This window comes from Onychomys torridus, chromosome 1, assembly GCF_903995425.1.
Source record: "Onychomys torridus chromosome 1, mOncTor1.1, whole genome shotgun sequence".
NCBI lineage: Eukaryota > Metazoa > Chordata > Mammalia > Rodentia > Cricetidae > Onychomys > Onychomys torridus.
This window is the reverse complement of record NC_050443.1, coordinates 136,119,434-136,132,718: the sequence shown is the minus strand read 5'-3', so window position 1 is coordinate 136,132,718 and position 13,285 is coordinate 136,119,434. Positions and strand designations below refer to the sequence as shown.

Sequence of the window (13,285 nt, the reverse complement as noted above, 5' to 3'; positions counted from 1 at the left end):
TAAGAGGCTCAGGTCCTCCAGAGGACCTGATTAACATTCACAAAAGCTCACAACTACCTGTAACTCTAATGTCAGAGGACCCAGTACCCTCTTCTAGCTCTTGAAGATATTTGCATTCACAAACATGTACTGACACACAATAGACATAACTTTAAAGAAGGACAATAAAGAAGTAAGAAAGGGAGGGATGGAAAAGAAAAAAGGAAAGTCCTTTTATTGAGTTAGAGATGAAACAGAGTTAGACAGAGCAATACCAGTAGGTGTGGGGAGGGGGTATTTATTTCTTACGGCCAGAACACTATCGCTTTACTAAACAGCAATCTGTACATTACTGTGTGACTTCTCAGAGGTTGGCCCTTATTAACTGTAATTAACAAACAGGCAAGACATAAGGTCACTAGTCTGTGCTCAGACTTTGCTTCAGTGTGGCACTCCCAGGGTTGTAGGTATCTCTGGCTTAGCTTCTGAGCTCTAGATAATTTGTCACACATCCCACACAGTCTATGATGGCACTGAAATGTCATTTTGCTGCACAACCTGAGACTCTTTTCTCTTTAAAGATTAGACAAAAAGTCTTGCCTCTTAAGAATTGGCGTTCTCAGGCTGTGAGAGGGGTCATCAGGCAAAAGTATTTGCCAGGCAAGCCTGACAGCCCGAGTTCAATACCCAGAACTCAGAGTAGACAGAAGTTAGACTACCAAAGATTGTCCACTGACCTCCCTGTGTGTGCCTGTACACACACACACACACACACACACACACACACACACACACACACACACACAGTAATAATAAAGAAATAATTTTTTTACAGAAGTAAAACTTAAGAGTAGGCAATTCTCTTGTTAGATCAGACCCTAATTCCACCCTTGGGAGTAATATGGATTCTCCTAAGGTTCTTATTTGCCTTGAAATTTGGAACATGACTTTCATCTTGATAGGGGAAGGAAAATTTAGAAGATAAAGAGGGTCATAAGAGATCCACAGAAGTGCACAGTATTTCTTAGGGAGCCTTGCACATGTTAAGTGTGTGTTCCATCACTGAGCACCCAACAGACTATTCCTTTCTAAAGAACCTGGGAGTAGACACTTGAGAAGCTATTCAGTTACTTCAACCACCATATAGCATTGGTTCAAGTGGTCACTGTATCTCTCTTATTGCCTGTTACAGTTTCTCCCTCTACTAAGCTCATTTACATACAGCACAGTGATCAGTTATGACTGTGGCTAATAATAATTGCTGAGAACACATTCACAATGATTTATAGTTGATCTTTTCCCCTTGAATAATCCCATTAACTTGCCAAGATAAGCTGAGAGCTAGAGTTCACTGAAATCTTCACTCATGAGCCCAGAGTCTAGAGACACTGAACTTGCCCACTAATGGAGCTTCAGCTTTTTTTTCCAAACAGAATGCAATTTCCTGGCCTGTAACTTCAAGTCTAAGGCCAGAACCTGTGTTCTTAATATCACAGTAGGGGCTGCAGTGTAGCTGCTAGAATACTGTCAAGGGCTTTGTGTATCTCGCTGAAAGACACAGAATACTCAGTAGGTTCATATAGGAATTCATCTCCATGGAACCTTGATGAATATCAACACTTAAAAAGCAGAGAGAGGAGAAGCCTGTGGACAATGCTTTGTTTTGTTCCGTGTAGAAAGATAGACAGATAGATGATAGATAGATAGATAGATAGATAGATAGATAGATAGATAGATAGATAGATAGATAGATAGATAGATAGATAGATAAATGAATGGATAGATGCATGCATGCATGCATGCATGGATGCATGGATCACCCTCTGGCATAACAGAGCATGTACTCAATTTCTAGCAAAAATTTAACAAAGCTAAAAGATCTTTGCCAATATGTCGTCACTACTTTTCATGATAAAGACATTGTGTTTGCTGTGTTTTTTTTTTTTCCAGTGTGGACACCTGGGTTTGTTATTTAATAAGAAAACTTATGGTGTATCCACTCCAACTAATACACTTCTAACAGAACATAGATGTTATTGTAACAAAATCATTTTTACATTCACTCCACAGCAGCTGTCAAGCATTCCACTGTTTGAGATGACACATGAAGCCCTTACCTTGAAATCTTTAGTGTCCGTTCCCTTTTCTGCCACAGCTCAGCAGATGGTCCTAAAAGCTTTGGGCATGAAGGTCCAACACCCCATGTCCACAGCATCATCTTCATCACTTAGCAATATTGCCCTCATTTCCTGAGTGGGATTTCCTGTTTTAAAGTTAGAAGACCCTGCTTTGAAAATAGAGTTGAAAGAAGTAAAAACTATAACATTTTCAGCTGAGTTTCTATAGTCTGTCTGCGTCGTGCCTCACAAGGGCCTGGTACTTCCTGGTGTAACAGTCCATGAAATCAGCTGCCTAAACTTCTCAAGGCAGCTTTCCAGATGAGCCCATAGGCAGTACAGGGCACATTCTTAAACACTGGGACATCTCCATTCTTTTATGGAATCCAGTTGACTGACATATAACTGTTTTCCTTTTTTTTTTTTTACAGAGAAAAATATTTGTGGGAAATGCAGTGAGAACTGTAAGGCATGCACTGGATTTCACAACTGCACGGAGTGCAAGGGCGGGTTAAGGTAAGAGAGTGAGATCCAACGAAAGACACCACCATCAAGGGAGCTTTGTAGAGCAAACTGAACAGAAAACATGAGAGTCAGCATGTCAACAAATAGTTCTCTTCTGTCTTTCCTCAGATGGACTTTAACTGAAGCACTTCCCTCCTTTTTGAATTATCTCTACAATTAAATGTGAAAAGATGGGATGCCATCTTAGCTAAGGAAAGATTACAAACCAAATAAATTCCCTATAAAGAGGAAGATTTGTTGGGTAGAGAGATGGCTCAGCAGTTAAAGAGCACCTGCTGATCTTGCCATGGACCCGGGGATCGATCCCCAGCTCCTACATGGTAGCTCACAACCATCTGTACCTCCAGTTCCAGGAGATCTATCAGGCACACATGAGGTACACATGCATGCATGCATGTAGGCAAAACACTCAAACACACAAAAGAATTAAATCCACAAAAATCAATTTATTTGTAACAGAAAGATGACTCAGATATAAGTAAAAGTGACCACTTGAAAAGCATCCCTTATACATTTTGACCTGTATTGTGCTAGTCGAGAATGACTAGGCAGATAGAGCCAGTAAATGCTATTTAACCTGCCTGATTAAATTCTCAATGGTGGGCAGTTATTCTCTTATCTTTAGTATTTCTGTACACATAGGCATTTGCTTATCTTAAGTACCTCAGGTTCAGTTCCATTAGACTATCTGCGGTCTGCCCACAGATTTAACACCAGGAGATGATCTCCTCGAATTGATGATTCGCTCATTGCCAAAGCTGATATTTGGTGGACTGTAAGAGAACAATATGCAGCACAAATGACTGGGAAGCCTCTTTCCTGAGGAAGAGGTCCACGTCTTCTATGCTGAGACACATGCAGGGCTTTGGCTTTGCATGGCATTAGAGTTCTAGAGTGGATTCCTTTTAGGTAGTAATAGAACATTTCATTTGTCCCATCCTTGATCGAAAGTGAAGTGGCATAGTGTCGGCCGCTCCCAGGTGGGTGTCCTTCACCCCTGTCACTATTGGAACATAATTGACACTGATTGATTAGCTGTGTCATTCATGGTTTCTTGTTTTCATAAATGCTCTGCCTTACTTAGCGCCTTGCTTCACAGTGCTTGATAATCTTGATAAATACAAGTCTGATTCTTTTTCATTTTTATTTTATGTGTATGCATTTTTTTTCCTGCATGTATGTTTGTGCACCGTGTATGTGCCTGATACTCATGGCAGTCAGAAAGAGGCACCAGGTCCCCTGAGCCTGAGTTATAGGCAGTTGTTGAGCTGCCATGTAGGTGCTGGGAATCAAACCTGGGTTCTCTGGAAGAGCAACCAGTGCTTGTAACAAATGAGCCATCTCTCCTGTCCCCCGTGATTCTTCCTAAAGGAACAGTGAAATGGTGTGGTAGAAACCCTCTTCTGCTGTTTATTAATTATGATTTCAGGTGAGTCATTTAACTGTTCTTGCCTTCCATTATTCTCATTATAAAATGAGAGACTAAGCTCTACTTTGCTGAACTATGGTAAAGTGTAAAATCTGATGGCTTTTATGAACTACTTACATCTGCTCCATAATTGGTCCTTGGGAAATGAAAGGCTACTGAGCTTATTTTTTTATTTCTTAGAGAACGTTTTATGGAGGAAATTAGAGCAGAACACAGCAGAAATGTGAGAGCCATGCATGCAATTGTGAGTGTGCCGGTAGCTCTGTTAAACGGGGTAAAAAGCTGTAAGGGAAACGACTTCAATAAAATATTTTACTTAGCCCAGTGTGTCCAAAATATTATCATTACAACATATGGCCAACATAAAAGAAAACTATTTGTGAGTTACTCTACATCCTTTATTGTTTTATTAAGTCTTTGAAGTCTGGTATATATTCTCTTAACATATGTCTAAGACTTGACAATAATGTTTATGAGAAATATCTGTATTAAGGTACTTTTAAATCTAATTGGGAGAGCAAATTTTATAAAGCCACCCTATTCCAAGTGTGCTGAGAAGTTTGCCAATAACTGAATCTAGTGTAGTTTTTTTTTTCAAATATAGACATAAATTAATTAAAACTGAAAGAAAATTTAAAATTCACTTCCTTCGCAACACTAGCCTCACCACAAAGGCTCAGTAGCCAAGTGGATAGCACAGGCCTAAACTAGCTGGTTTATGTAAGAAGGAACAGAGGCTGTCCTGAGCTGGGCTGATGGGCCTCATGATGACTGTATTTTGGGAGCAGCGGACTACTCAGAGTTCAATGACTGCTCTCTGTGGCCCGCCCCTTCCTTCATCAATTCCTGCACAGTGCAGCCTCTGTCTCCTGCTGAATGGAAGCCAACCTCAGAACGCAGTCCTTTCTTGGAGAGCCAAGGCATCTTTTCTAAAACTGTGGGACATTTTTTTGAGTGGTCCTTATTTCATCCCACAAAAGGATTTATGTGATACACTACGCTTGTCTCTAGAGTTGGAGGAAGAGAATGAGATCTTGGTTGGCAACAGGCCAGCAAGCTCTGAGAATGACATGGACTTTTGGTGTAGCTGCCCATTGTCACATTGAGGCTCCCTCCTAGGTGCTTCGGGGCTGACCACTTGACCTCAGAAAACCTGTGAATTTTTAAATGGTGGCTAAGAACAAGTAGGAGGAAATACCCTTGCCTAAAGTCCAAAAAGAAAATAGTTAACATGCTAACAGGAGTATTTATGATTCTTTTCTTCGGCTGCTTTATTTTTATACTTTCTCAGTTTCTTGGATGAGCAGAGGGTGAAGTAAATTTCAGTTTTCACAATTAATGTAACCCACATACAAAGCAGCCAACTAGGATATAAATTGGAGCGATACAGGGTATGAGAAAGTAGAAACCATTTGATCGTTTTCCATACTTACACATTGTCCAATAGAAAAAATTTGATGACAAAGATTACATCCACTCTCTTTCAGTTTCCATTCAGTGATATTTTATATGAAATAATACAAATTCTATGTATATTTTTTATTTTAAGAACCAAGCTCTAGGCTTGGCATGGTGACACGTACCTGTCATGCTGAAGGCCAGAAGGTCACCCTCAGTTACATAGCTAGTGAATTCAAGGCCAGAGTAGGCTACATGAGAGCCTGTCTCAAAAACTAATTAATTAGTTAATTAATTAAACTTTAGGCTTTGAAAAAATGTCATGGCTGACAGAAATTTGGAAGCAGAAATATTTTATGTTTTTATTTTATATTTTAGAAACTTAGATGTGTCTCATAGTAATAGCTAGAGCAGTGGAAATTTCAATAAATCATTTAATATTGTAGAAATACTTCCAGGAAAAACTAAAAAAAATGAGACAACCAAGAAAAGTCAAGATATTTACAAAGTTGCCTTTTGCTGCTTACTCTTAGGGTGTCTTAAGAGAGGAACGCAATAAAAAGTAGCAACACTGTAGCAGCTGTAGCAGGCTATTGCCAGTCATCGATTTGTTTTGTCAGATTTTACCATTTTGTTTCTTTATGAGTTTGAGTGTTTTGCCTGCATGTATTTATGTGCACCAAATGCACATAATACTCACAGCGGCAAGAAGAAGGTAGCAGATCCTCTGGAACTGGAATAACAGAAAGCTGTGTGCAGTCACGTGGGTGCTGGGATCACAAATCAGTTCCTCTGCAAGAGCGAGTGCTCTAACTACTGAGCCATCTTTCCAGCCCCTTGCCAATACTTTTGAAGACTGTTAGATACTGAGTAAGGTTTAAATTAGCCAGACTGTATGACAGAGTCAACATATGAGTGCTGCAAATGTTGTGACAAGTACCAAGAAAAGTCTAGGGCCATTTTTCTTGTCTTGCAGCTTTACTAAATCTCTGGTCTCCAAGGGGAGATGGTGTTTGTTACACATGGAGTTTGTGTGTCATTGCCACTTTGCCATGGCGACAACAGCATTTACAGCTCGTCTGTGTTTCTCACAGCCTTCAGGGATCCCAGTGTTCTGTCACCTGTGAAGATGGACAGTTCTTCAATGGCCACGATTGCCAGCCCTGCCACCGTTCCTGTGCTGCGTGTGCTGGTACCTTCTCCTGCTTCCCCCCCTTATTCTCCTACTTGTGCTTTGGGTTGCATTTGGTTCCAGCCATCTTTCCTGTAGCACTTGGTATGTTTCAAGGAAGTGTTGAGGGCAACATTTCTCCTGATAATTGTGCGCCAGTTCTCACAGAAAGTCAGTCATCAGCACCGCACCTTGTCCTCACAGAGAAACTTAAAATATCACAGTGGTGTCCTTTTCTTGGAAGAACCAGTGTTCTTGGCAAATAGATTCAGTTAAAAACACAAGAGTTCCTCCCAGCCCCACTGAAGGAAAGGATGTTTATGAGTTAAGATGGCAGTAGACGGATGTGGCTTTCACAGACTGCTATGGAATTCCATACTTCAGCCCCTTCTGAGGCTTTTTTTTTCTTTTTCTTGCATGTGCCTTGCATTGAAGGGGCTGGAGCAGACGGGTGTATTAACTGCACTGAGGGTTATGTCATGGAAGAGGGAAGATGTGTACAGAGCTGCAGTGTGAGTTATTATTTGGACCATAATTCCGATAATGGATACAAATCCTGCAAAAGGTGAGTCCATCTGCTCTGACCCTAGACTTGGTATCTGAGGTCGTTGTAGGACTGCCTTCCTACCTGAGAAGACTGAGAGGTTTTTTGGGGGTTTTTTTGTTTGTTTGTTTGTTTGTTTTTTAATGTTAAAGTATGATTCAGTCACTTGCCTTTGGATGCTGACCTACAGAATTGGTTCATGTTGCCTGGTGTTTTTAATGCCTCAGGACCACCTTAAAGTTTTTAGTGTATGCATGTTTGTAGTAGGTGCCTAGAGGCCAGAGGTCAACTTCCAGTGTCTTCCTCAATTGTCCTTTTATTTTTTGAGATAAGGTCACTCACTAATTTGATTAGATGGTCAAGCACAAGCCCCCAGGATCTATCTCCCTTCCCAGTGCGAGGATTATAGAGACACAACACCACACCTGCATATTGCATATTGATGTGGATGCTGGGGATCTGAACCTTACCATATTCCTAACCCCAACTCTCCCTCACACATACCTTAGAGCTTTTAAAATAATATTTCTATTTCTAGGACATGGTTTGCCCTCTTTGGCACCAGTGTCTACCAGCCATGTTTCCTCTAACATGTTATCAAACATAACAGCTATTTTAAGAAAAGGGTTTTTTTGTCATCTTCAAAGGAAGAATTAATTTTAAATTGTTAAGAGCTTGATGGTAAATATACCTTCTCCTATGCATGTAAAAAGAGATTTAATAAATTGTGCATTTTGCCCATAGATGTGATAACAGCTGTTTGACATGCAGTGGCCCGGGATTCAAGAACTGTTCCAGCTGCCCAAGTGGATATCTTTTAGACTTAGGAATGTGTCAGATGGGAGCCATCTGCAAGGATGGTAAGTACAGCTCTGTGATTTGATCTATTATCTTTCCACTTTACAGGCTAATGTATTTCCATTTTAATAAAGAAACTAACAAGCATGCATCTAAATAGGATATGCTCAGTATCTTGTTGATATTCACTCACCTTGAATTTACACCCTTAATGGATCATGTTGCTTTGTATTAATTTGTTATCATTGCTTAAAGACAGAATCTTACTGTGTGGCTCAGGCTGGCCTCAGACTCATGGTCCTATTGCTTCAGCACCCTAAGGTTATAAGCATGTACCACTGCACCCCACTTTGTTTCTCTTTATTTCTCTTTTCTCTTTTTTAATTTTGGGAAGAAATAAGTCACCTGCAGTCCCAAGTGGTTCCACTTAATTTAATTAATAGGCTATTTTTGTAGGCAGCTTTCCCTTCATTGAAAAACTGAGCATATACTGGAGATTTCCCTTGTACTCCAAGCCTACACATGTACACAGCCTTCCCCACTTTCAAAAGACCACACCACAGTGTTATATTTGCCATGGCTCATGAGCCTACAATAATGCATCATTAGCATCCAAGTCCATAGTTTACACTAGCATACATTTTGGCCCTAAACATTCATTGTGTTTGAGCAAGCATACATGCCATGTGTATACCATTATCACATCAGACAAGATAGTTTCAGTGCCCTAAAACTCTCCTATGTTCTGCCATCCATCATCCTGCCTTCCCCACAATTCCTGGAAATCTCTGGCTTTTTTTTTTTTTTTTTACTGTCTCCATACAGTCTTTCTTTGCAAAACATCTTATATTTATGATCATATAGTATGTAGCCTTTTCTGGATGGTTGGTTGGTTTTTGAATTGTTTCTTTCCAGTTTTTTGTCATATGGACCTTTTCCAGATTTTTTTGATGCCTTGTACATAGAGCTTTATACCTTGAGCTCTTTGTTACCCTCCCTTGAGCACTAGGCATTTTGCATAAATATCTCCTAAGTTTTATGTTTTATTAATTCTTGGACATAGTATTTAATCATGTAAATATTCTCTAATACTTGCCACTCTCTGGTTATTTGGATTTTTATTATTTGAATATTTGAATCCTAATCAAATGATATCAGAGTGTTTCAGGAGTCATGTAATGCTAGGAACTAATATTCCAATCTTCCAGCAAGAAAACCCAAGATGTGATGCTAGAAATTGACAGACCAAACCTTGAACATAGGACTTCTAAGTGTCGGGCCAGTCTGCTTTTCTTGACATTAATGGTTTTATCCAAAATTCTAGGACCCATATCATCCCCTAAGATTCTGATTGAATTGTGCAGGATAGAGTATGACATGGATATTTTTAGAAACTTGTAAGTATTTCTAATTTGAAACCTGGTTTAAGGGGTCATTTCCCCTACCAGCTTGGCACCTGCCAGGTTCATTGACTTCTCTGGACTTACTGGCTCCACCTATAAATTCAGCATATTTCAATTATTCCAATACCAACATTAGTGAATTTTAATTCTCCACAAATTCATGCTGAGAGGACCCTATACATTGTACCTAAACTTTACACATAAAGTATATCTCAGTAGAGAAATCAATAGTATTTGAACTAGCATTCAACATGTTCTGTGGAGACTACATTTATAATAGTCTCGGTCACAAGGCTATAGACTAGGGAAAGGCATCATGCACTGTGCTTGGCAGAATGTGGAGTTAGGGGTCTGTATGCTGGATCAGATTGCCACTCCAGACATGGGGCTTATTTCCTTCCTCCACACAAAGTGAAGATGCTGCTAGTGCCCCTGTGTGGTTATTCCACAGCTCACTGTTAGGAACCTCAAATGGACACAGCAGGAAAGGAGCACATGAGAACACTAAGACAAGGACATTTGCAGTTTTATCTCCTTGGAGCATCTGGGCAACTTCAACCTTCATCATGTTCTTGATGAACAGAATATGCTCAGTCACAGGACATCTATCTACCTTGAAGTTTTCTCCTCTAGCATTTGGTACAAGGCACCTAAAGTTAACAATGTACTAACCCTTGCTAAGCCATGCTGTCCATGGGCTAAGTTATACCAAATAGCGACTTGATCAGAGGGAAGTGTCATGAAAAGCCATAGTTTACAGTGAGGCCACTTGCAGGCCTGTTGAAGAATGAGGGTCCCTTGGGCCTTCAATCACATGGCAAATGCTCTTAAAAACTACTGTTTGCTCTTTTTCAACTATCATATTTCCATGATTCTAAGACAATTCTTTTGCAGTCTAACATCTCAGAAATCAGATATATCTGGTCATTCATGACAACTCACTACTGCTTTTGACCATCAGGTTGATGGAATGTGTCACTGCCTGAATCTGAGACTTAGCCACAGAAATGTGCACTCCATTGAATGAAGCATGTGGCTCCTACTTTTCATGTGTCATTTAACAACTGTTCAAATGAATGTCAAAGAACTACACACAGGGCATTATATCGCATACCACTAATAAAAATAAAATTAAAATTCCAATTGCTACCAAGATGTGGTATCACAGTGTAATCATTATTACCTTTGTGATACTGAAATAACAGTGAATCTTAAACCTCATGTCTTAGAATCAATGAAATATGGTACAAATGACTGTATATTTTCTGCTCTAGATAGTGCTGAGAAGAAAAGTTCCTTGCTTGTGATATTACTGATTTCTAATTTATTCTTTTTCCAATCTCTTTTTCCTTTCACAAATGGATACCAATCACATTTACTGCTGGACTGCAATATTTCTCATTGAAAACACTGCTGTTGGCTGAAATCACTTTGGGTGGACCAAATTCCCTCCCCGTTGACTGCTCCTGAGTGACCTCTTCCAACCCCCCCTCTACCTCTTTGGCCAATCAAATACCTCCCTGCTGGGTCCTGCTGCTCTCAACTCCACTCCCCCTCTCTCTTGCTGACTTCCGGAAAAGCCACGGAAGAGTCCTGGGCAGAAGGAGGCTTCTGTATGCTTGTGAAAAAGAACAATCTGTGTCAGCGGAAAGTTCTACAACAACTGTGCTGCAAAACCTGTACATTCCAAGGCTGAGTGGCCGCCTCAGAGCCTTGTTCCTGTAGACGTATAGATTAGTCCATATTATTAAAGAGAAAAAAAAAAGCCAAAAAATGCAAACCACCTCTCTCTTTCTTGCTATCTTTTTTTTCTCTCTCTGTCTCTCTCAAGTTTGTGCAGGGAGATGGTGAACTGTTTTGTCAAAACTTAAGTAGAAAAACAAATAAATAAACCTACAACAAGCCTACCTTTTAAAACTGGATGTTTAGTGTTAAACAGCCAGAATCACAGAGACAGTATTGTATAACCAAAGTATTTGATGCCAAAATTTGAAGTTAAAGTAATGATTTGATTTTTCTGCCCTGGTTCGAAAGTCCATTTCATTCCTTTGCATCCGCTCGCCTGTTTCTCCTAAAACAAATTTTTTTTTTTTATTTTCCCTGAAAACATCGCAAGAGCACACATAGATTAGAATGAACAGAAAGCTTTTACGTGGGTCATTTTTCGGCACTGAGCCTGCAGCTGGGGGAAATGACAGGAAACTGGACCTTTAGGGTACTGAGAAGACCCTCAGACTGTGTCCCATGTCCTCATCTTAGTGTTTCGCAGTCCTGTGGTGGCGCTTCCCACACGTGACTGGCTTTGTATGTTGTGTACTGGTGTGTGTGTGTGTGTGTGTGTGTGTGTGTGTGTGTGTGTGTGTGTTTACACTTTTCTCACCTGGTAAGTCTGCTCCATCGACTTCATTGGGTAGACTTTCTGCCGCTGGCTTTCCAAATACTGACAATTTGGTTATTGTTCACACAGCTGGTAAATGAATTGTTCCGGAGAGTCAGAGTGATGGGAGAAGCATGTGGTACCCAGAAGGGCTGAGGCTGACCCAGGTCGCCTGAAGCCCAGAGCGTCATTCTGTAGACCCTGTACAACCTCCGGGTGCTATCTAGCCATCACCCCCTAGCATTTTTTAATTGTCATCAGAAGTTCCATTTGTCATGGTGGGAAGCACTTGAGATAGGATGCAGGAAATTTCTTCCTGCGGTCAAAAGTTTCTAAGAGGTCCTGTATTTTTTAAGAAATGGAATTTATTTAAATCATATTTAATCTCATGCGTACACTGGTGGAACAGTGTTTTTCAATGGTGCTGACTACAGGTTGTCTCATGCTGTCATTTTAAGAAAATAAAACTGGAAATTGAGTATGGGTGGCATGATTGTACCCTCCTGGTTCAATATTTTCTCACTCTTCTGTCCTTCTATAACTAGGGCCACGCTCTTATGCACCTGTCCACTGGATGTCACTGAGCTGGGGTTGCTTTGTCTAATTTGAAATGATGTGTTCACTGGTTTTCTGTGACTCATAAACACTTCGTGGAATCAAGAATACTGAACTGTAGAGAAACCACTTTGAATCTGTGACTGAAAATGATGAAACCTGATATATCTTTTAACAGTTCCCCTGAGAGTAACTGATGTCAAGCTCCTTTGCTTTTTCTATCAAATCTCCATAGTGATCTCATCTATCAAATCTCCATAGTGATCTCATTTACTTGTAGTGTGACCAGGCATCTTCAGGCTCTAAGCTTTGGAAAGCTACACTGCTGAGATGCCATGGCTTCTATGCTAAGAGATGAGAAGTGATCTTAGGAAGGAGCTGAGATATGCATGTTAAAGTCTCTGCTCACACAAACAAATAGTAAACTGCCTGCCCTGAAAATCTCCCTAGACAGCAAAGTTCACTTCTAACTGCAGGTAGATAATGAGTAATTGGTCTGTTGAACCCTTTAATAACACTGTAATGTTACTGAGTCACATGATTCATTAGTAACTAAGGAATTGGCAGGTAATGCTGGACAACTTTTCCTCTTTAGATCACTGTAGGCTCTTCTGACATGAAGAGCAAAGGGAATCCTGGTCACAGTATATTCTTCTTACATTTAAATGCACATTCTTTAAATGAACAAATGTAAACACTAGCCAGGCAGAGGCAAAAACTAGATTTGCCTGCAAAGGAATCCAGTTGACTAGGCAGGTCTATATACTATTAGAGGCACAAGGTCACAGTGATAAAACTGATGTCTTTGTCCTAAGACAATTTCAGCCACTGATAGGACAGCAAATTCACTGGGGTCTACTTCCATGCATTCCATTCCCACTGGCCATGCAGGTGCACATCACAGAAATACTGGTTTAACTTCTAGTTTGTTACTGCCTCATTTATCTACATAACGTTATTAACTAGAACATAATGCTTTCAAAGTTTAT

The 13,285-nt window shown here is 40.2% G+C and overlaps 1 protein-coding gene across 2 annotated transcripts in view; it reads left to right on the top strand.

Moving 5' to 3' along the window:
* Pcsk5 (proprotein convertase subtilisin/kexin type 5) overlaps positions 1 to 13,285 on the top strand; it is a 427,807-nt gene that overhangs the window by 278,195 nt on the left and 136,327 nt on the right. The window contains exons 17-21 of one of the 2 annotated variants that reach the window (XM_036173956.1): positions 2,528 to 2,612; positions 6,543 to 6,640; positions 7,055 to 7,184; positions 7,908 to 8,023; positions 10,945 to 11,157. In XM_036173956.1, the coding sequence (XP_036029849.1) occupies positions 2,528 to 2,612; positions 6,543 to 6,640; positions 7,055 to 7,184; positions 7,908 to 8,023; positions 10,945 to 11,060 (545 nt within the window). In that variant the 3' untranslated portion in view covers positions 11,061 to 11,157. Of the gene's footprint in view, positions 1 to 2,527; positions 2,613 to 6,542; positions 6,641 to 7,054; positions 7,185 to 7,907; positions 8,024 to 10,944; positions 11,158 to 13,285 lie in introns of those variants that run through there. The other variant, XM_036173949.1, reaches the window with a different exon arrangement.